Below are 23435 nucleotides of genomic sequence, written 5' to 3'. Positions count from 1 at the left end.
TAGAAAGTTAAATAAAGAAATAAATGAGGCATGCAACTCAGTGATTGCTCAGTGTATTCACTTGTGTAGCCCCAGGGCACTTCTGCAGCCCCCTAAAGGAGCCCACAACAATCACTCATCGCTCTTGCCGCTTATCTACTGTGGCTCTATGTTCCCTGCGTTCTGCACAAACAGGATGAGATGACTCATGGTCTTTTGTGCCTGCCTTCTCTATGAGTACAACGGCTTGGGGGGGGGGGAGTCACTGTGTGGTGATCTGTGTGCAGGCTTACTCCACAGTTCAGGTGCAGAAAGACGACATGCCTACCCAGGCAGCTAGCCTTGCCCATTTGGGACTGCTCCTGACAGTGCGCTGTGAGCTTCATACAGATTTCTGCATAAGTACATGCATGAACCCACAATGGAATGGCTAGTCACACGGCTACTCTGTTAGCCCCTGGGGAGCTGTCCGGCATTCTCACAATGGCCATGCCACTGTTCCTTCCCACCTCCATGGAGAGTCAGATGCCTTCTCATCCCTATTAACACGAGCTGGCAGCTGTTCTCTCACTGTGACTACCCTAGAGGTGAGGATGGTCACTATGGAGACATAGGCAGCTGAGGGGCTGGGCAGTAACTAGGCCAGGTCAGTTGGGGCAGGATGTGGGTGGGCCTTACCAGATGGGCTGCTGCTTCAGATGCGTGTACAGGTAAACCTTCTCCCCCTTCTGTTCATCTTCGGGGCTGATCACAGTCACTGCGGGAGTAAGGAGATCTGAGGGCTGGACACCCCATGTTGGGAGATCCTATGGACACTCAGAAGACACTGTGGTCTCCCAGAAGTCATCAAGATATACTGTCCTAATTCCAGAAATCTCCTGGTCATCCTTAGCTTAGGGCTTCTTCCCAGTGTGGCCCATGAAGTGGCACCTCCCGTAACTCACTGAGGTGGAGGGTTTAGTTTCTGCACAGCCTGCCCTCCAGCAAAGCCCTTTTATGTGCAACTTGCTTGTTCCTGTTGATGGTTAATGGTGGGCCAGTTCAAGAGTCCTGGGTGGTATGTCTTGGTTACAAGGCCAGAGAGGTAGGCCCTGCCTTCCTTCACAGGCACCCCTTACCCCAGATATCAATCCCCAGGTTCCACCGTGCCAAAGCACCCCCCAGGTTCCACCACGCCATAGGTCCCACCTCTCCAGGGCCCCACTTCCTGGACAGCCCAAAGAGCTGTGTTCTTACCAGTCTTCAGCTGTCTGTCCTTGGGTTTGTTCTCGTCTTCCCTGGAGGGAGAGAGATCAAAGCAGTGACAAGGTGGCCCATGCCACACTTCCTGTCAGATGCTGCCCTGTTCTCTGTGTGGCTCCTCCGAAAAGAGGCTGAAATCAGTGCCACAGTGGCAAATGACAGGCCTAGGGACTGAGGCCTGTGGTGCTGAGACTGCATGGCACGATCTTCTATGAGCCCTCTGTGTGGACGGGGACAAGTTGTGTTTCCTGACTATAACCAGGCCTCAGGTACTGCAGGGGCTTGGATGGATGGTTGCCTCTGTACTGTTGTGCCCCCTCGTCATGGTGTCTCAGCTTCAGCACTCCTATGACTAGTGTAACCATCCCAAGAGCCCTCTGGGACAGGTGTGGTACTCGTGACTTTAATCCCAGGACTTGGGAAGCAGAGGCAGGCAGATAGCGAGGCAGGCAGATAGCGAGGTCCAGGACAGCCAGAACTACATAGAGAACCTGTCTCAAACAACAAACAAACAAACAAACAAAACAAAATCGAACAAAAAAGTACTGTTTGTCAGAGCAGCCTCTCCTAGAGGCAATGGCCAAGGCCTTCCTGATCTCACTCACGTGAATTTGCATGACAGCAATAGGAGGAAGGGGGGTGGCAGAGAGTATGGTTTCCCTATTGCCAAATGACAAAACCATATGCTCCCATCATCCCCAGAAACACGGTTCCTGGACTCCAGTGTGTCAGCCAGCAAACAGCATGTGGAAACCATGGGAAGCTCTGGAAGTGTAGAGTCATGCTGAGCTGACAGTTGTGTGACTCTAAAGCGCTGTGGGGCCAATACTAGGCAGGCCACCTGCTTCCCCAAAGTCAGTCTCCACACAAGCTCAGGCCCGAGCTCACACTCACTCGTTTTTCCTGACCAGCGGCCCCTTCAGCTTGGTCTCCAGGCCTCCAAAGAAGCCCTTCATGTTCTCTGTGTTCTTCAGCAGACGCTCAGCAATGTCCTTCTTCTCAGCCAGCCAGCTGTTAGCTGACTTCAGGTAGGAGTCAATGCTGCCAGCTGGCTTCTCCCTGGGCTCTGTAGGGAGCAGGTGTGGTTTGCCTTGAAAGAGGAGAGAAAGGGAGTAAGAAGAGATCTGCAGCATGGACAGGAGAGGGAGAGTGCCTGAAGGTGCCCCAGGGACTGCAGGATAGAAGGCTGATTCTAGACAAAGCTTCCCTCCGTGTCGTGTCACAGCACATAACTTCACTCTAGGGAGGCTGCTCTGCTCAGGCTCACTCACCCAGGTGGTAGTAGGTGAAGCACATGGTCATGAGGTTCTTAGCAGGCCCGAAGTCGTCCATCTGGTGACACCTGGGACGGAAGCAAGGTCGGGAGGCTAGAGCCCCACTACCTGACTCCCATGCATACTTGTTTTTTGTTTTTGATTGTTTGGTTGGTTTTTGTTGTCGTTTTGGTTTTTTGACATAGGATTTCTCTATGTAGCTCTGGCTGTCCTAGAACTTGCTCTGTAGACCAGGCTAGCCTTGAACTCAAAGAGATTTGCCTGCCTCTGCCTCCCTGAGTGCTGGGATTAAAGGCGTGCGCCATAACCAGGTACCACTGTAAATTGATGGAGCAGGACCAAAGTGCTGCAGAAGCATCAGTACCAAGACACTGCCAGGCAGTGACAGGAACATGCAAGCATGCAGTCAGGAGAGCCACTGCAGGTGCATGGCCTGGCTCTAGGTGTGGGAAGGTGTTCGTGGCTCTCAGCCTTCACATTAAGATCAAATCAAGGCCCAGGAGGCTCAGCCCAGTGCACCCCAGCAGGGCCAGGACCAGAAGTCACCTCAAACTTTGGTCCACGCCAATGACAAAGATCATTTTGCCATTGCCCCTATTTCTCAGGGGTCATCAGGATGTGTCTTTTGTCCCTCACATACAAGCTCAGAAGTCAGATATCCTGGAGGGCTGTTAGGACATGCACCACTGGACAGCCCCAGGCTCAGACTCAGAGATTTGGTGGGGTAGGAATACACATAATTCACAAGAACCCAGGTCCAGGGGTAGCACTTGTGAACCACAGTAGATAAATACACAAGTCTTCTGTGTCACTTGTTTAAAACCATAACAAACTATTGTATACAAGAAAGTGACATACTGTGCGGCATTCTACAAATGCAAAGGGCCACTCTTACTGTACCGTGGTATGCTGAAGATTACAACCAAATGTTAATGGAATATTCACACAGCCATTTGACTTAGCCAACAAATGGAGAGAAAGAAGCTTTAAAAAGAGGAAATCATACTAGTCCAGTTACAGACGCTGCACTGTGAATGAGAAGGGCAAACAGAACAACCCCATCTCTCGCCAAGGCAGGAGAGAGCCCAGAAGACGCTGGCCATGAATTCTAGCCAAAAGAGGGTAACAGCTGGTGTGGCCATTACAGCTGGTTCATCACGGGTGGGAAAAATGGGACGGACAACTGCAGGAGGCTTTGGGGAGGACATCACTTACTCAAACAGCACCACCGCGAAAGACTGCACCAGGCGGTAGAAGGTTGGCTCAGACACACACTTGGACTTGCAGCGCTGTGCAGAAAGAACCAGGAAAATCAGCAAGACCTGGTGACATGCAGCAGTTCTGCAAGGCTTGTCACTCTATTTTTCCATGCTTCTTAGATGGGCCCCAATGGCTGCTTCCCTTCTGCCAGGACTCTGGGCAGGACACAGGCACTCAGCACTGGAGCCCAGAAGGTGCTCTCCTGCATTGTCCTCACAGGATTTCGTAAAGCTTCTCCATGGGGAGAAGTACAGTGCAACAGAACCCCAGGTGACAACTGGCTGTTCCGGGCTTTGCTAATTACTGTTTTCTGCATTTTCTAACTTCTCTACGAAGAATACATCCCTATAATGGGAATATGCAAGATGTGATTCTTCCCACACTTTCGCAATACATCAGGTTTTACCTGCCTTTCATAACCTTGAAATGTTTTCTTTGACAAAAGTTGAATACTATGGGTTATTTAATAAAAAACATGCATGGACAGAGCCCACATGCTTGCCTCCGAAATAGAAATGTCAAGCTTGCCATAGTCCTCACTCCTTCCAGTCAGGGGTAGCCTTTATATGCTGCCCCAGCTGTCTCTGGCCTCATTCTACCGGCCTATGCCCTCTGTTCTCTTCACCATGGTGGTGCTGGCCAGGTTGCTGGTCCTTTTTGCCCACCTTGCACTCACCTGTGCGCTCACAAACCGTGCGAACCACTCACGGCCTTTCCCGTCTTCACCACTGCAGTACTCCCCAAACTTGGCCTTCTCTTCCTGGTCCAAGTCCTCCCTGTGAGCAGTCAAACATTTTCCTCAAATTTAAAGAAGAAAACGGAGCAGAAGGCTGGATACTGGCCAGCTTATGTCATTTGTACTTATGGGATTGTCACCAGACAATAATAATAATATTATCAATCATATAAAATATATAATATTAACATATTATATTAATATATTAATTATAAGAAATAATGTCTAAAATATTAATAAATATGTAATATATTTACTATCATAATTATATATTATAACATTAACTATAATATTATAATTAATATTACAATTCTATATTTTAGATATGAGTCTCTGTACTAGTTTTGTCTCAAATTGTTATGTGGCCAAGGATGACCTTGACCTCTCCATCCTCCTGCCTCCAAATCCCAAGTGCTAGGATCACAAATACATGTCACCATGCTTGGTTTATGAATTGCTTGGGATTAAATCAGGGTTTTGTGCACACTGGGCAAGCACTTTGCCAGATGAGCCCCAGCCATAGACCAACAAGTAAACATTTGTATTGCTTTTAACGAGGATGGACCATCACGCCATAAACCTCAAAACTATAGCTGTGGGCAGACTGTCTCCCATAAGACAGGCTTGACAGAATCCAGGTGCACACCCAGAGGAGCTGCAGTGCTTGAAGCTCTGCACAGGAGACGCAGATGTGGCTGGTCAGTAAAGAACCTAAGTTCTGGCAAGCTGATGTAGCTTCTAACACCTCAGTGCTACACCCAGGACCTTTGGATTCTGGGCTGGCACCTACCTCCCTGTCCCAGCTGAGGTACCACTTAACAGTGACATGGTCAGGTAGAGCTAGGGGCCTACCCAGAGATATCCCTGCCCAGGCCATATTCTAACCCCAGCATCTGTTTTCTGGGCCTCTGCTCTTGGAACCCTACCCTACTCCTTCAAGAACCACAACAGAGAGCCTGGAGAGGACTCAGGGGATAAAGGTACTTACTGCTGGGTAAGCACGATGACTTGAGTTTGATTCCTAGAACCCATGTGAAAAGCTGGCTCTGATGGGCCAGCTAGTCTATAATGAGCCATGCAGCAGCATAGCAAGAGAAACCCTGTCTCAACAGAGGGCCTACCCTCCATCTCACAGAGGGCCTACCCTCCATCTCACAGAGGGCCTACCCTCCATCTCACAGAGGGCCTACCCTCCATCCCAAAGAGGGTCCACCCTCCTTCCCACAAAGGGCCTACCCTCCGGAGAAGATCTTCTCTACGTAGCTGCGCATGAACTCTCTAAGTGCCAGGGTCTCCTCGTCTGGGGCTGAATCAGCACTCTGATTGGAGGAGAAGGACTCATTGGAGGAAGAGCGGCGGTCTTGGTCCCAGGACGGGTGTGAGGGTGACTCGCCCATGTCATTCTCGCTGTCTGCAGACTCAGTGGTCTCACTCTCAGATGCACCGTCACCCAAGGAGCCATCTGGGTCCTGGAGTGTTGAAGGGGCTGCCTCCAGGGGAGGAGAGGTAGGTGGTTCAGTCCCAAAGTCGATCAGGGAGCCCACAGGGACTTCTGGGGCCTCCATGGTAGCCGGGCTGCCAAACAGGATGGGCACAGGCTGAGGAGTAGTTTCCTGAAGCTGCAAACACACACAAGTGTGTTGGGAGCCTCTGGCCACCAAGACTGAGTCTCAAGCAGCTCAGAAGCCTTATGGCATCTGGAATGGAAACAGACATAAACACTGTCACTATGAGAAGGCCAGTCCCCCAATGAAAGTCATCGATCACAAATCAACCTGAGGAAACCATGAGTCACATTTTTCCTGCACTGATGATCATCTCTGTACCTACAGAATCTGGGATGCCACCAGCCAGAGTCTGTTTCCTGTGCCCACTTTGCTGCCATGTGGTAGCATGCCATTGACACTTGCTAACTGAAGGAGCCCAGGGGCACCAGCGGCAGTGTTCCTCCCATCTAAGCAGCACACTACAACTCCACATGCTCCAGCCAACCAAATCAGAGCATAATGATGCCCATTTTCACTGGCGGCCAGCGTCGGTCAGGCACAGTGCTCCTGCTGGTTCACTGTCCTCAGTAGCAGTGGAAGGGGCACCCTGCTAAACAGCAGCCTTCAGAGACCCTTTCTCTTCAGTCTTCCCTCCAGGCCTCTTGCTGCTGCTCAGTCTCTTTGTGGTTCTACCCTGCTCTTCCCCTTTTCTGTGCTGCAGCTGCCTGGATATCAACGGGAAGTCACCTCCTGTGCTCTGATCACGAAGCCTGGAGTAATTCCTCCTCCTCTCCCTTCTTCTTTGCCCATCTCTTCTTTCTCTTCTTCCCTCTCTCATTCCCTATCCCCACTGCAGAATCCTGTTCACCCTCAAGGCCAGGCTCACGTGCCCATATTCTGAGAGGCTTTAATCTACAGCAATTCAAAATCAATTATGGTCCCTGCTGACCTGGCACTAGCCTTTCATCTAGACTCATGTGTGAGCCAGTGCAGACTCTACTGAGCATCTGGTGCATGAATGAACACACCTCACTGGGAACACACTCGTGGAGCTGAGAGGGCATGAGAACCCTGTTTCTGGCACTGGCTCAGGATGTATTTGCCATTCTGGAAGCCCTTCCTACCAATACCGAGGGGCAGCAGCCGAACGGCAAAAGCCTGGGACAGCCATGCTTAGTGGTGGAGGAAGCATCCTCGCCCTGGCTCAGGACTATTAGACAAGACACCTAGGAGGCTACTGCAGGGGGCAGGACCACCATCTGTACTGTGGACATGATTGTATCTTCTTGGGGGAAATGCAGTTCAAACCCACACACGCTGACTCCCGAGAGCTTAACACTCACAGGTTGATCATAGTTCCCTCCAAACACCCAGTCTAAGGTATTTTTAGATTCTCTGAGTCAGAAAGATGGAACAGCTGGCTCTGGCCACCATCCTCATGCACACATGCACAGGGGCAGTGGTACATGTGCGGCAGAGCCTACGAAGTCTGCTTCCATGCAGGGGAGACTCACAAACCTTGGCTCTGACATGCTGTTTAAACCAAGACAGTAGCAAGGGCCCACAAAGTCAGAGGACACTGAGTGGCAACTCAGAAAGAGGGGCATTAGGACCCTCTCTCCTAGTAACACCTGCTGCCTATGGCTCTGCTTTCTGGGGGGGGGGGTCCTCCCTATGTGAGACAGCAAGACTGGGTTAGATGTCAAAGGGCCATGTGGATCCACACTCCTACTCTCCAAAGAACAGAAAGCCACACACATGGGCCCATGCTTGTGGCTACCCATGAGAAACACACGAGGAAAGCATTTGCAATGACTATGGCAGGGACATTGTTAATCCTACTACATTTATAGATCCATGCATCTCTAACCAAAACCTTAATTCTCACTAATACACAGATCACTGAGGAGAACACACAATAGGAAGTACAGTCACTAAATGCTTGGACAAGTCTCAATCCATACTAATCACCACACAGATATATGCAAAATTTCCAGGTGTGCTGGCTCATGCCTGTAATCCCAGGTAGAGACGGGAAGATCCAGAGTTCAAGGCCATCCTAGTGACAAAGTGAGTTTGAGGGCACTACATTTAACCCTGTCTCAAGAATTTTTTAAACTTGAACATTTCATAAATTAGAACATTTATGAACTGAGTTAAAAAATTTTAAAACTACAACTGGGCAGTGGTGGTACACGCCTTTAATCCCAGCACTCAGGAGGCAGAGCAGGTAGATCTCTGTGAGTTTGAGACCAGCCTGGACTATAGAGTTCCAGGCCAGGCTCCAAAGCTACAGAGAAACCTTGTCTTGAAACCTCCTAAAAAAAAAACCAACCCCCCCAAAAAAACTACAATCCAGTACACCTTTAACTCCAGCACTTAGGAGACAGGGGCTTGTGGATCTCTGAGTTTGAGGCTATCCTTGTCTACAAAGTGAGTTCCAGAACAACCAGGGTTACACAGGGAAATCCTGTCTAAAAAAGTAAAACAAACAAATAAACAAAAAACCCAGAACCCAAACAAAAATCTTACAATCCAAATATTATCGTAGTTCTAGTAAAAATGACATATTCTTCACCTCCCTGGCAGCAAGGGCAGACACAGCTTCAGAAATTTAATGTCTGTCACTTCTCCCATTAAAGAATTTGAATGCTTTGGATTTATTCTAAGAAAAGGATTCAAACCATCAAAATCAGTGACACAGCAAACACTATGTCACTACACAGTATCTGTGACTCTGACAAACAGGCGTCTATGTACAGCGAGTGGAGAAGTAATAACATGGACATCACAGCAGTCGCGGACTAAGGCAGTGAGGACAGTGTCAAGAGTTGCCGGAAGTGTCCTCCTGTGCACCATCCCTGTTGGGGCACTGGGAACATAGGAATGAAAGGGAATCATATGACAATGGGCTGCAGACATGCACAGCACTGGTTACAGCATGACACTGAGTCCAGGTCCCCTCTTTAGCCAATTTTCATACCAATGACTCGTGAGCCAAAGAAACCAGTTTAAGGGGACAGAAGAGCCACGTGGGCCTGCCAGCACAAGAGGCACAAGACAAGACTGACTTATTAGGGCTGATACAATCTGGGGCGCATTGGGCTGGCAAGGTAAATAAGTCACCCTTCTCATTAGCACAGAGCTAACCTCTGCCTCTCCAGGTTCAGGATTGTGTCTTAGTCATTGTTCTATTGCTGTGACGAGACACTATGACCATGGCAACTCTTATAAAGGAAAGTCTTTAGTTGAGGCTTGCTTATAGCCTTAGATGTTTAGTTTATTATCAGCATGGCAGGAAGCATGGCAGCATGTGGGCAGACATGGCACTAGAGAGGAGCTGAGGGTTCTACATCTGGAGCCACAGACAGCAGGAGAAGAGTGAGATACTCGACTAGGCTTGAGCATTTGAAACCTCAAAGTTCACCCCCAATGACATACTTCTTCCAACCTATGCTAACAAAATTATACCTCCAAATCCTTTCAAATAGTGCTACTTCCTATGAGCCTATGGGGACTATTTCTATTCATATCACCACAGATGGTGACAAAAATCATAAGCCAGGGCCAAAGTGAGAGGAAGCAGAGGAGGCAGACGCTGGTCCTTATCCTTGTGCACGGCGACAGGTCAGTGTCGCTGCCCCTGAGGATGCTGGGCATCATGGTCTCATTCCTCCCAGAGCAACAGGCCAGCTGGTCAACCCTACATACAAAGCCAGGATGCCCTGGTGAGGTGGTATGTGTCATAAGGGCCTGGACACCAGCTCCCAGCCTGCTCCTCAGGAAGGCAACACAGCTTTAGGCTTCCAGGTGAGACAAGGTGTTGGCCACTGTACCTTTCATACTAACCTCAGGGGAAGGTCTGGAATGGCCCGAGGACATAGAACTGACACTGTCTCTTTTTGGAGCCAGCTAGAGGCTCCCATTAAGAAGTAGAGGTCTGGCAGTATCAGAGTTTCTAGAGTTTTTAAGGCATGCTGAAATCTGCTATATAAACTCTTCCAATTTTTCAATAGTGGCAATGAATTTAAATTCATTTCAAAGCCCTTTGTGGGCCCTAAATCTGTAGATTGCACTTCAATCTATTGGAGGGGGCTCCAAGAGGACCTGGTGGTGCCCAGTCTAAGACACTGGCTTTCTATCTCAGGACTCTGCTCCACAGTGCAGACACCCTCAGGCTTCCAGAAGAGCTACCTGTCTCCCTGCACTTTCCGGCTCATGGTCAAGGTGCTGCTAAGTAACTGTGACTTCCACACTCCGCTGAGATTCCTTCATGCCACAAGTCTCATCAATGGGACTGTGAATCAACCACTGTGCGAGGAGATGGAGGCACAGCCAAGAGGAAGAGCAAGAGTGTCTGCTTGCGTGAGCTCACAAAGTACAAGATCCAGGGAGAGGAAAACAGAGACAGCTCAGTTGGCAAAGTGCTAGCCACACAAGCACAAGGTCCCATGCTTGGTCCCCTACACCCATGTGAACACAAACAAACCGTGTGCAACAATGAGCACTTGAGATTTCAACACCGAGGATGTGAAAACAGACAGAATCCTATAGGTCACTGGCTGGCCAACCTGCCTTGGCAAATCTGCTCCAGGCTCAGTGAGAAACCCTATTTCAAAAAATAGGGTGCCAGATGGATAAACGGGTGCTATGACTGCTTCGTGGTATGGTTAAGGGGAAGGTTTTTTTATTGTGGATATGAGAGCGAGGACAGCCAGAGGCATCTGGAAGGGTCCAGAACAGACATAAAGCAGTAGACTGAACATGGCCAGCAGACTGGACCTGTCCATGAGAGAAGCAGGAGCAGAGCAGAGTGATGGGGGGGTTTGCTATAGGGGGCGGGTGAAGGTGAAGACAAAGAGAGGGAGGGCACAGTCAAAATAACAGGGTTATAAGGAGGATGAGTAGCTGGGGGAGGGAAGCCTGTGAGCAAGGGAAGTTTAAGGTAGGGGAGGAAGTGAGAACAGCTGTGTCAGCACTGGACCTGACACAGAATAAATGAGAAAGTCATTTGTTCTGACATTGACCTCTGACTCCATGCACACATGCAAGAGTGCACATGCGCGTGTGTGCACCCCCTGTCCCCATGAACAAGTACACACAAATATAGTACTACTGAGATGTTCTCAGGTAATGCCCCAAACAGTGCTGCTAGGTCTGGGAAGGAGACCTGGACCTCAGAAACCAGTACCACACACAGGTCCTAAGGTGAGCATTGCCTAGGAGGCCCTGGAAGTTGCTGGGCAGCCACTCATGGGAAAAGCAGACCAGGTAAGCTTTCCTGGCTACATAAGTCCTGAATGGGACATAGGAAGTCTGGGAGGAAGGTTAAGTACAGACCAGGGAGGCAGAGCTAAACAGGCAGGCCCTGGGAGACAGCTGTGGCATCAGCATTCTGAGGGTAGGGAAGGCACCCTAACTTCCTCCCTGGATTCCTTCCAGTCCTACCATTGCCTCAACCCTTTCCAGAAGGCTTCAGGAGGAACTATGGTCAAGACTGCCTGCTATTGCACTTAGCCACATCCCCTGAGCTTTGCTCAAACTCTGATTTTCCCAACACACCACCCGAGTGAGAGGGCTGGGACTTCCCTAGAAGGAAACTTTGAGCAGTATACGTGTGTGTGCAGCATGTTCTGGTCTCCCGGTAGCCTAGCCCTTGCATGAACAGGACACAGCACCATGCTTGCAAGTATCTACTTTATCTCTTGTCCTAAAACTGCCAAGAGTGGGGGCTAGGAGGGGTCTGGCAAGACTGTGTCATGGTCCTGGATTATGAAGGTAGCTGAAGTCATCACCAGAGGCCTTAGAAATAAGAGGGGTCAGAGTCAAAAAAGGAAATGCTGAGACTAGGCTGTTGAGTTTGATGATAAAGAAAGTCAAGGAGTGTGGGCAGATGCTATGGGAAACCAGAGAAGCAGGAAACACTTCTCCTGCAGCCTTGAGAAGGAATCTTGCCAGCCCCTTGACTATCCCAGTGAGGCTACTGAAAGCTCCACAGTAGCACAGCAGTAAATGTGAGCTGTTAAAGCTGCTATGTACACAGTCATTTGTTCTGGTAGCAATAAGAAAGACCAATGTTGTTTGGACATAAATACCTGTCAGGTATAAACATCTGGGTGTTTCTTGTAGCCCCAGGGTGCCAGAAAAAAAAAACTTTTGAGATGTTGAAGGTACTATGGAAGTTGGGGCCTGACTGGCCCACACCCAGCAGAAACCACCACAGCCGCCTTTCCGACTTGCTCTGGGATTTAACAGGCTTCTGTAATGGCCTGTTAAAGCTGCGTCTTCCTATTGGCCACTGGAGACTCTGAAGACTCCCAGCCCCTTGCTCAGATATGCTGCAGGGGGGCTGGGAGGCAGGAAGGCAAGGCGCCTGTTCCCTCCGCGTGCTTCTGCTAGCCTGGCAGTGCACTCGGCACCTGTCTTTTCTCAACACTAGAAAACAATTTCATCTTCTGCCTCCAGCTCGTGGCTGCTTCTCTCAGGACAGCTGCAAACAACAGTGGCCCTGTGCGAACAGTGTTCTCTGGTGCCCTGGAAGGTGCTTGGTTGGGAACTGACTATGCTGATCTGGGTGCAAATGCAGCAGTTGGCAGGGTAGCCTCCTGGCTTAGAATTCTGGCCTCCTGGGACAGAAACCCAAGAGTCCACTATCTCACTTCCTTCACAGGTGCTCAACCTAGTCACCTAGAGTGATGGTTCATACTGTCAATTCCCAGGACATGGACTCACCCAGGAGATAAGCCCTTGGTACACCTGTAACATATCTAGATTAGGTTAGCCTCTGGCAAGATCTGTGAGGAATTTTCTTGATTAGGTAAAGAGAAATGAGAAGGCCCACCCTCAGTGAGTGGCATCATTCCTCAGGCTGAGGTATCAAACCGAATAAAAAGAAGAAAGAGAGCTGAGCATGGGCATTTATTTCTGTCCACTGGGGGCCTCAGGTTCTTGTTGCCTTGGTTTCCCCACTGCGATGAACTGAACCTGGAACCGTGGACTGCAACAAGTCCTTTCCCGAGGCTGCTTTTGTCAGCTGTTCTAGCACAGTAACAGGAAGGAGCTGAGATGCCCTGTGCAGAAGAACAAGCACAGTGGAGGAAGGCACAGATGATCCAAGGCTTCAGGGCCTCAGCCTACCCCACACCCCAGCCTGCTTCTAACACTGCTTCCTGTGATTGCTTATGTTTTCTGAGCATATGTTCCTACTGCCTCCCTTATATCCTTCCTGACCTAACAGGAACCCCTGAAGGCTGTGACACCGTACTTGACAAAGTCCCCAACAAAGCCTGGTGCCTACTGCTCCAATGAGGTGTCAGCCACCCAAGGAGTTGGAAAGCAGGCCACCTACCCTGAGACCAAAGAGGACCCTGCCAAGCTGATGAATTCGACCCCAAAGCTTCTGACCAACCAATCTTCTCCTCACTGAGGGTAAGTGCAACCAGGAAAGGACTTGGGTCTAGCTGAGGAGGGAAGTGGTAGCTGGCTGGGCTAGGAAACAGTAGTTTTTCCAATGAGTAGAAGTATGTCAGCTTGATAATAGAGAACATTACCTTTTAGATAGCAGGGTACACAGTTAGCGGCTTATAGATTTATACCCAGTTAATATGTCTCCAGGGTAATTTACAGACTTGTAGAGTCACATAAGCCCATTACTGCCTTTAGGGGATGGGATGAGTTGAGCTTCTTGGTGCTCAAATCAAAGGTTGTGCTGTGAGATTCTTTTTGTTCAGCCAGACACACCCTCCATTACTTTCTCTAAGCCCCTGCTGAGCCTCTCTCTTCCCCTCCTCTCCCCTCCCCTCCCCTCCCCTCCCCTTCCCTCTCCTCTCCCTGGTTGTCCCAATGACAAAATCTCTAACAAGGCAGAGACCAAATGTTCCTTTACAGGAGTCTAGAAAGCAGCAGGCACCCAATCCTGTGCCTTTGGAATGGGATTCTGGCTGGCTGGAGACTGCCACTAGGCGAAGACATGCATGGCATTTTGCAAGCCTCCCATCAGGTGCCAGATGTCTCATGCTGGAGTTCTAAGAGGGTTTCCAGTGCCAGTACAGAAAGGTGGTAGCCAAAACAGGAGTGGTGCTGCAGTTGCCAGGGAAGGAGCTGCCGTGAGGCTGTGAAAGTGGAAGTTTGGCTATGTCCCCAGATATCAACAGAACCTTACACATCTGCAAGGGACATTCCCATGTGAAGGAGGGTAGAGGAAGCAACTCCCAGCATCTCTACCTCAGCCCCAACCTCCAAAGGCACACTTCTAGTAATGGAGACAACCTAATGATCTAACAGGGCAGCAGGACAAAGAGGTTGTCACCAAGAAAAGACAAAGGGCTTGGGGAAGGATGGCTGAGGAGAGGCCAAGAGCACACTGTGACAAAAGATTCTCAGGGGAGACCATAAATAACATCAACAGGGTGGGCTACTTTGTGGTAAGGGGAGACAGAGAGGGAACAACATCTCGACTGTGACACTGCCCACAGGTAGGTCTGAAATGGGTTACCAAGTGCTACCACTGCAGGGTGGCCCCATGAGCAGCTGTGCCATGGTCTTGGTCTACACTGAAACACTGTGTTTGGGTGTGCTAACAAGTAACCTTGTGAGGGGGGATTGCAACATACGACTAGTTATATGGACAGAATAAAACACAGTTTCATTCAGGGTTCTGGATCTGAACTGAAGACTGATATGCCACCTGCCACAGCATAGTTTAACCTCTGGGTACAAGGCTGGAGGGGAAACATGTCTGTAGCTCTAGAAATAGGTGAGGGTCATGAATTAGCAGCATGGGCAGGACCACCCAGAATGTAGAATCAACCAAGAGGTAAAGACATTTGAGGAAAGGGGGAGCAGGCAGGTCTAGGGTGCAGAGCAGTGCTTTCTGCTCTCAGGGGTCAGTTAAGGTTGGCACGGAACTATGACCATCCAGAAGACCAGAGCTGATCACTGGTGGGTCACACACAGACTGCTTCTTTATTTCAGGCAAGGGAGGAGGAGCACGAGAGGACCTGTGGGGGGTTGGGGCAGAATCTAGGAAGAAGTCACACCAAGGATGTTCTGTGAGCACAAGAGAGGAGGAGTGGCAAGAGCTAGGAAGAGCAGCTGATGGTCTGAATGTCCAAGGTCCAACACCATGGAAATAGCACACCAGGCTTAGAACACAGGTAACAAACCCATGACAGGATAAAAGAAGTGACCTGAAGCTAATTAAGTGCTTGATAGACAGCTCATCTCATTCTTATACAAAGGACCTAGGAAACAGATGTGCCCTTTACTGTTCCCATCACCACAGACCCATCATGATGTGGTTGCCACTGTGTGGTGACAAGAGCAGCCCCTCCTTTTCTGAAGCAAAAACAAATGAAGCATATAAATAAACCCTAACCACACTGCTGACAGAGTCCTTGCAAAGTGAATACATCCAAGGACAGAACAGCCAGGGCCTGTGCCTTCCCAGGAAGAAATACCACGCTAAAAGGGAATCAAAGGGTGAGGACACACTATGAATCCATGTGTCAGGGCAGCAGCCACACAATCTCAAGATCACTATCCTGAGATGCACCAACACATGTGTGCTCTAAAGCCAGGTAACAATGTTGTTTGTGCTTGTGCTGGTTAGAATGCTGAGAACACTCTGCAACTCTGCGCCTCAGAAGCAGTGATATGGTTCCCATTCCACGGTAACACTGTCAGGAGCCATGGCCCTAGCTATTGGCTATCTGCTCATGCTGTTAACTGCATCCCCAAGTTCAGAGCAACCCTGGAGTCATCTCTTTATATAGAATAGATTTGCAAAGGCATTTTAATTTAATGCACTTGCAAGACTTCAAACACGATGAAAGGAGGGTGCTGGAGGATGGCTCAGCAGTTAAGAGCACTGGTTGCTCTTCCAGAGTTTCTGAGTTCAATTCCCAGCACCCACATGGTGGTTCACAACTGTCTATTACTGTAGTCCCATGGGATCCAATGCCCTCTCCTGGTTTGCAAATGTACGTGCAGACAATGCACCCATATATATAAAAAGTACATAAATAAATAAATCTTTTTTTTCTAATGAAGAGAGAAAGTAGTGAGCTGCTGAGAATTGGCTTGGCATCCAATGGTATTGAAATTCAACTATGCTGAGCTGCCACAGGTCTAGATCAGGTCACGGGAACATTGGAGAGGAAGTGGAGGGAATTCATGGTTGGGGACAGCTATTTGGAGATAGCCCTCCCATCTGTGAGGGGTTGAGTAGAAAGAACTAGACTGGTAGGGTTCCAACAAGGTAAGGCCCACTGACCAGTATGACCCTGAACATAGAATCTTCTTGCCAAGAAACCCAAGCAGAAGGTTGTAACAAGGAAGGGCTCCTGTTGTTTCCCTCTGAGATGTCTCTCTGTAAAATTCAGCCTAGCTTTTCTCTGCTGCAACCCTCATCATGTTACGTGCAAAGGGGTGCCAAGTTTATCATCTCTGGGAAGGAGATGGCTAACACGTTTCCAAGGCTGTAGGAAAAAGAGAGAACTGACCGTGGGTCCATAATCCAGGAGAAACAACAGGGGACATTCTCCATGAACAGCAACTGGCAGCATTGCCCATGCCTAGATGAGCCAGGACTTGTGCCACAGGCTGGGAGCATGGCATGGCAGAGGCAAGCTTTCTCCTCCTTCTTCCTTGATTTGGCTACCACAGAAAGTTCCAGAACAAATACCCCATAGCCAGCATCCAGAAGGTTCTAAGAGTCTAGCAGCCCAAGTGGCCATGAAGGGCGGATAGAGATTGTGACTATAAGGAATAGATCCTCCAAGTCTGAGCCCTGGGCCTCTGTGTGCCACTCAAAGCTCAAGTCATACACTCAGAGATAATGGTTCAGGCAAGTCCACTGTTTTCCACAACCTTCGCCATTCCCCAACTCCACTGCTTCCATAATAGCCACATGCTCCAGGTCAATGTCAGTCACCGTCCTTCTTCTGTGAACAGCATCTCTCACTATGTAGCTCTAGGTGGCCTGGAGCTTGCTACGTAGACCAGGGTGGCACTGACCTTGTAGAGAACTGCCTATCTCTGAGTGGCAGGGATTAAAAGTGTGTGCCACCAATCCGATCAACTGCAGTTTTTTGTTGTTTTTTTTTTTGTTTTTTGAGACAGGGTTTCTCTGTGTAGCCTTGGCTGTCCTAGAACTTGCTCTGTAGACCAGGCTGACCTCAAACTCACAGAGACTCTCCTGCCTCTGCCTCCCAAGTGCTGAGATTAAAGACATGTGCCACTACCACCTGGCTGAGCTGCAGTTCTTTTTATCAGGGAAGCCAACAATTGAGACAGCCGGATGCAATTTGGACAGACTGGCTTGGCTTGACTCTTCATCCTTTTCACTAATTTGACAAAATACATAAACAGGGTCTGTCTTTTGGTATGGAAAAAAAGAGCTGGCCATCCCCAGATGGATACAGGTTCTTACAGGATATGAAAGTGTGCCTTCCCTGAAATTCCGCTGGAGGTCATGATGGAAGCCAATGATGGTTCATTCTCTTTAGGTTCAGTGCTGTCTGCTGACCCAGGAGAGGGTCAAGCACAAAGCTGTGCATGTGTAGAGGACATCTGTGTCCCGTGGGAGGAAAGATCAAGCTACTATCCCAGGGGCAGGAAGCCCTGGAAGGCTGCCTAAAGTCCTCTGCGGAAAGGCCACTAGTATCCATCTCCGCCTACTCAGGACACCTGTCATCTCTGTCAAAGCTGCCCACACAGCTCTCTGGGGACAAAGGTAGAGATGCTGCCAGCATTCAGAAGCAATCTCAGGAGGGTACACGAGTACTTCTGAACCTTCATCAGCACCCCTACCCCCTTCAAGACTGGCTTCCTCTCCTACCTTGCCTCCCCCTCTGGCTAAACCCCTAGCTGGCTGGAAACCTGCTCCTTCACACGCAGAAATCTCAAGTTGACAGTGTTCTATATATGGGTGCCTTCTGCAGGTCACTGGTGTCCTCTGAGCCCTCATGTCATCACACCTGCTTGTTTAGTCTATCGGAGGGCAATAACCTAAGCACACAGCAAAGTTGGGAAAATAACCAAAATGTGCAGTGAAAACATTATGTAAATTTTGTTACATTAACTCTGGCACTTCATTGACATATGAGAGCAGTAATGGCAGTGGGGCATGGGGGAAATGTTTATGCTAGACGAGAAGGAGACTAAACTGAAAGGGGAGCAGCAAGATGACCACAGCCCTTGGGGAACCTGGCTGCCCTCGTAAGTTGCCGTAGGGATCAGATGAGTGATGAAGGAGGCCTGTCCGGGAGCTAGAAGCACGTAGCAACTTGCTAACACTGGGTGTTTAAAGGGAGCTCAGCATGAAAATCCAGTGAGGAGAACCCTGACGGCCATGGTCAACGTACTGGTGGCTATTCACTGATGGGGTCCAAACACAGTCCTTCAGAGGTCTTTTAATCCACTGAGAATCATTCTTGCAATAAAACCTTCTTTTTGAGATAGGGTTTAATATAGCCCAGGAAAGACTTAAACTCATTATGCAGCCCAAATGACTCTGAACTTTTGATTTTACTGTCTCCAGCTCTAGAGTGTTGTGGTTACAGTTCATGTGGTGCTGGGAGCTGAACCCAGAGCTTTGAACACACTAGGCAAGCACTCTACCCACGGAACTACATTTCCAGCCCTTGGTTTTGGTTGTTTCTTGGTTGTCTTTCTGTTTTTGTTTCAAGGCAGGATATCACTTTGTAGTCAAGGTGGACCTACAACTTAGTAGGTAGTTCAGGCTGGCCTCAAACTGACCACCCTCTTGTCTCATGGAGAATATAAATGTGTACCATCACACCCAACATTAGCTTTGCTTTTTGAGAGGAAAAAAAAAGATAAAGAAAGGGATAATGAGAGAGCACAACCATGTACAAACACTGATAACTTTTATTGTTGCTGAGACAGGACCTCACTCTGCAGCCTAGATTGGCCTGGAAACCACCTGCTTCATCTTCTGGAGTGCTGGCTTATCACTGTGCTCCACTATGGCTGGCTAGATACTAATTTCTTTATGGAGTTAGATTGGTCTCTGCTGCAGGATGCACCCACATGGTGACCATCTGGGTGCTAACACCCAACACCTTGGATTCAAGGCTCCATTCTCAGAAGTCTTTCCCCACATATCCACCTAAGACTGTCTAATCCAGGCTGCCTGTGGCTGATCTGAGATACGCCATACTTTGGGATACGTGCATTTTCCACATGTGCCTTATAGACATAGCCCAAAGGTAATTTTATACAGTATTTTTGTGCTTGACTTGAAATCTCACATGAGGTTTGCACCACATTGGTGCTGAGGGTTTCAAACTTTGAAGGGCTGGGAATTTTAGACTTTCAGATTATAGATCCTCAACCTGTGCTCCAGGTATAGAGGAGGCTCATCTAGTGTCACTCACTATCTTAGCCCAGAAGGCAGCTCACTCTGTGAACACAAAACCAGCTGTCTCAGCAAAGGAGCGGCAGAAAGCCCCTGAGCAGCAGTACTTGTCCTTGCCCAATTATCCACCCTTTTCCTCTTTCCCCACACAAACCACATGGTTCCTGGCCAGACAGGCAGTAACTTCCTCTTTTCTTTATTCAGTCCAGGCTCTCAGTTCCATGCTTTACAGGCTGGGGCTTCTAGGCTCTGAGTCACCCACCTCACCTCAAATGTGGCTTTGATAGCTTCAGAAAATATAGACTAATGATTCTGGAATGCTAATTCTGGTTGATAAGTGATAGAAGAGATCAATATGTAACGTACCACCAGAGTGGTAGGAGACTCATTTCTGCTCTTGCTGTTCCCAGCCTGGACTAAATATAGCCCAATACCTGGAAGTGGCATGGGGGAGGGGGTCTGGCCATCTAGTCATGGTTTAGGGGAGAGGAATAAGGTGGCTTGCTTTCTAGACAATTGAGCCAAATCTTTTAGGTTTCATTGCTGTCTTGTCTCTATTCTTTGCTCTCTAGTGGACTGGTCCCCAGGCCATTCCTCAGCTACAGGTGACCTGTGTACATGTACATCAGCCCCAAGGGAGGAAATCCCCCTTTCAGTTAGAAAAAGTGTGAATGGGTGGAAACCCCACAGCTTTTCCTGTCTTCTTGGACAAGGAAGCAAGCACTTAGACAGGAAAAGCACGAGGAAGCCTTGTAAGGCCCTGACTGGAGGGCCGAAGGATGGCCGAGGGGAGGCCCTGCAAGAGGAAAACACAGAAGCCTCCCTTTATCTATGGTGTCCTTGTCATCCTCAGTCAACCGCAGTCTGATAACATTAAACAGAGATTTTCAGAAATAAAATTCCTGTTTTAAATCATGGGCTGCCCTGAATAGTGTGATGGGACCTCCTGATATACTGTTCCATCCTGCCTAAGAGGTCCAGCGTATTCACATTCTATACACTGCGCATTCAATATCACTTGATATCTATGTTGGTTATCAGTTCCATTGCGTTAGTACCTAGTGCTTGCGTTTCAGTATAAAAGAGCTATATGCTGCTCGTAGCATTACAGTGTGCTGTGTAACTGCTCATCACGTTGCTATTGTTGTTGGTCTCTTGGTGTGCCTAACTTGGAAATTAAACTCTATCATGAGTTTGGTACCACCAGGGTTTTAGGCATCTATGGGAGCCACTTTATAGAAAGATTACGTCAATGGAAGATCAGACAGCTGGGCAAAGTCATGGGAAACAGCCAAAATCAAAACCTGCAAAGGTTAATGCCTGCTAAAGCCAAGACACCAACCAACACTCCCTGAAAGATTTAAACATGACTCAGAGTCTTATAACTTGACACGCGGAGCATCCGGGATTAATCCAAAATTACCCAGCATATAAAGAACCAGGAAAGTCTTCAGGAGAGAGATGAATGCTCAGATCACCTGAGAGGGCACCGCTACTGGCATCAGCTGACAGAGGTTTCAGAATGGCTGTTGTTAAAAATACTCTAAGAAGCAAAACTGGGTGGTCCTGTCATGGAATGAAAAAAAAAAACTTAAAAGTCTCAGGGGAGAAGAAGCTAAGGGGAAATCAAACAGAAATTGTAGAATGGAAAATTAGAAACTCGCTGGAGAGGATCAGAACGGCATGGCATAGCAGAGACAGCGAACACCAAAAGGTCAGCAAGTATCTGATCCAAGCAACAGAGAAAAGACAAGGAAATGAGCTGAGCCTGCAGACAAAGAACAGCAGCAAAGGGTCCAATATGTGTGCATTGGAAAGAAAGCACAAAGCAGAGAAGCAAGCCAAAGCCAACCAAAATCCCCAAAGCCATGGCTGACAAAGGACAAAGCCCATAGATCCAAGAAGCTAGTTCTAGAGAATCATTTCACAACCCTCTGACACTCACATCCAAACACACACCATACGTGCATCACAATCATATAATCCAACAGTGAAAGAGGACATCTTGAGGAGCAGGCAAGCACAACTAACCAGATGGGAGTATCATACAGCAGCACACGCCTGTTATCTTAGCACTCAAGAGACACAGATGGAGGGCAGAAGCTCAAGGTCATTCTTAGCCACATGCTGAGTTTGAGGACATGAGACCCTGTTTCCAAAAATCCAAAGAGAGGAAAGTAAATAGCCCTGGGATGTAGGTGAAGAGTCTTTAGAGAAAGCCATTTCTCTCTCACCACATCTGGGCTCTGAATGGATGTTGGCCCTGGGCTTCAGGTTGCTGTGTCCTTCATCAGCCATCTCTTCCGCAGAATTATATATTCTCTCTTTCTGTGTGTGTATATGTGTATGTGTGAATGCGCACACACACGTGTGCTCACCATGCTTCTCTTTAAGTGCATTCTGTGTGTACAGGTGCCTGTGGAGGCCAGTATAGATCATCTATTCTGGCCTCCAGATGCCTTGGAACTGGAGTTACAGGTAGGTGTGAGTCATTCATCATGGATCCTGGGAAGTGAACATCAGTCCTCTGTAAGAGCAACGAGTGCTCTTAACTGCTGAGCCATCTCGATAGCCATAAGAATGAATCTCTTCATCTCTCCTATTTTGTTCATGACCTTACCTGAGAAGCAAGATGGAGGCACCACTCCACAGAGCAAAGCATCTGCATACATCACTGGGAGCCCCTCTGCATGGGAGGCCTGGGTATCTTACAGTGCTAAGCACAGTGACCACAGAGCCCAGCAAGCTCACTCCAAGTGTGCATGGCTCTGAAGGGAGTAACACATCTCAGATCTGCTCAGCAGTGTCCACACTAAGAGCTAGAGACAACAAGGTTCCATCAGCCATCACGGCCTCACTCTAGACTACAGGCATGAATGCATCGGTGAGCCTCAGCAGGGTGAAGGGAGCCTCCTTGACAGTTCACCTCATTCCATCTGAAACATCTTCCAAAAGACAGAGAGATGCCCTTGTCTGGTAGAGATGGGGAAGGCCATCATCAAAGGGAGTTTGGGGTAATAGGAACTACTCCTTACTTGAATTCAGTAGTGATTGAATGAATCTATGCATCTTAAAATATACCCCAAAGATGCCTATTTTACTGCATAAAAATTACAAGGGAAAGAAGCAGCAGAGGTACTGAGTGCCCAAGACACAGCCCAGGTTGACCAGTTCTCTTTCTTAGGAAGATGGCTGAAGTGTAGATCAGTAGCAGAGCACTTACCTGACATAAAATAAACTTAATACAAAATAAACTTAGAAAAAGAAGAGAGAGAGGGTGCTCTAGAGACCCCCAACTCAGCAGCTGGCTGCACCCTCCCACCACATGCCCAGCATGGGACCCGGACTTGGTCCTTGGACTCAGTTTTCCCCGAGGTTTTCCACTGTGCTCAGAGACCTCAGCTGCAGCCCCCCTGACAGGCAGCTCTGAACCTGGTCCTTTGGGAATATGAGTCATCTCAGGCTCTGTCGTCAGCAGGCCCCAAAGGACAAAGATGTTCCCGCCTACAGTCTCTTGCTCATGACAACAATGAAGCTCAGGGAGGGCCTGGAACCTGGAGAGGGGCTGGAAATGAGGAAGGTCAATTCCAAGCTCCCCGCCAGCTGGCGTGGCTATTGGAAGGAAGGGAGGAGAGCTGGAGCTTCCCACGCTGGCCTCCTTCTCATCCTCCACCAGTGGGGAGAAAGGCAGGTTTAGTGTTTTAACGGAGCGGGGCAGGCAACTTCAGAGAGGGTGGCTGTATGTGAAAGGTGCCACCGCACAGCAAGAAAGACAACCAAGTGAGAGAATGACAGGCAAAACTCACAGGGACACAAGAACAAGTCCCGCCAGGCTTCTTTGAGAAGCTCCAATGACCCAGGGCTAACAAGGAAACCACCTCTCTCACTTACAGGCCAGATGCATCACTGCCAGGGCTATAACTAGTTTGATTCTGAGATGCCACACTGCACACTGCCACTGTGATATCCCCTGCTGGGCCCTTTTATGGGTATACCCACACTGGCCTTCTTCAGCATCAGCCATGAATCCAGGGCAGCACCAGGTGTGCGGGTCAGGGGCAGTAAGCACAGAAAAC

At 48.9% G+C, this 23435-nt stretch overlaps 1 protein-coding gene across 8 annotated transcripts in view; it reads right to left on the bottom strand.

Annotated features, from left to right (window-relative positions):
• Nucleotides 1-23435, bottom strand: part of Kiaa0513 (KIAA0513 ortholog) — an 89397-nt gene that overhangs the window by 10753 nt on the left and 55209 nt on the right. For all 8 annotated transcript variants that reach the window (XM_050165189.1, XM_050165188.1, XM_050165190.1 and 5 more), the window contains 7 exons: nt 5728-6188; nt 4432-4531; nt 3711-3784; nt 2493-2563; nt 2116-2311; nt 1216-1256; nt 658-736 (listed from right to left, as the gene is read on the bottom strand). In XM_050165189.1, coding sequence (XP_050021146.1) covers nt 658-736; nt 1216-1256; nt 2116-2311; nt 2493-2563; nt 3711-3784; nt 4432-4531; nt 5728-6056 — 890 coding nt within the window. In that variant the 5' untranslated portion in view covers nt 6057-6188. The remainder of the gene's footprint in view (nt 1-657; nt 737-1215; nt 1257-2115; nt 2312-2492; nt 2564-3710; nt 3785-4431; nt 4532-5727; nt 6189-23435) is intronic.

The sequence above is a fragment of the Alexandromys fortis genome, unplaced genomic scaffold (genome assembly GCF_014885135.2).
Source record: "Alexandromys fortis isolate MF-2015 unplaced genomic scaffold, M_Fortis_MF-2015_v1.1 scaffold_165, whole genome shotgun sequence".
Classification (NCBI taxonomy): Eukaryota; Metazoa; Chordata; class Mammalia; order Rodentia; family Cricetidae; genus Alexandromys; species Alexandromys fortis.
Note: the sequence above shows the minus strand (reverse complement) of the source record. Positions and strands in the feature narration are given on the sequence as shown.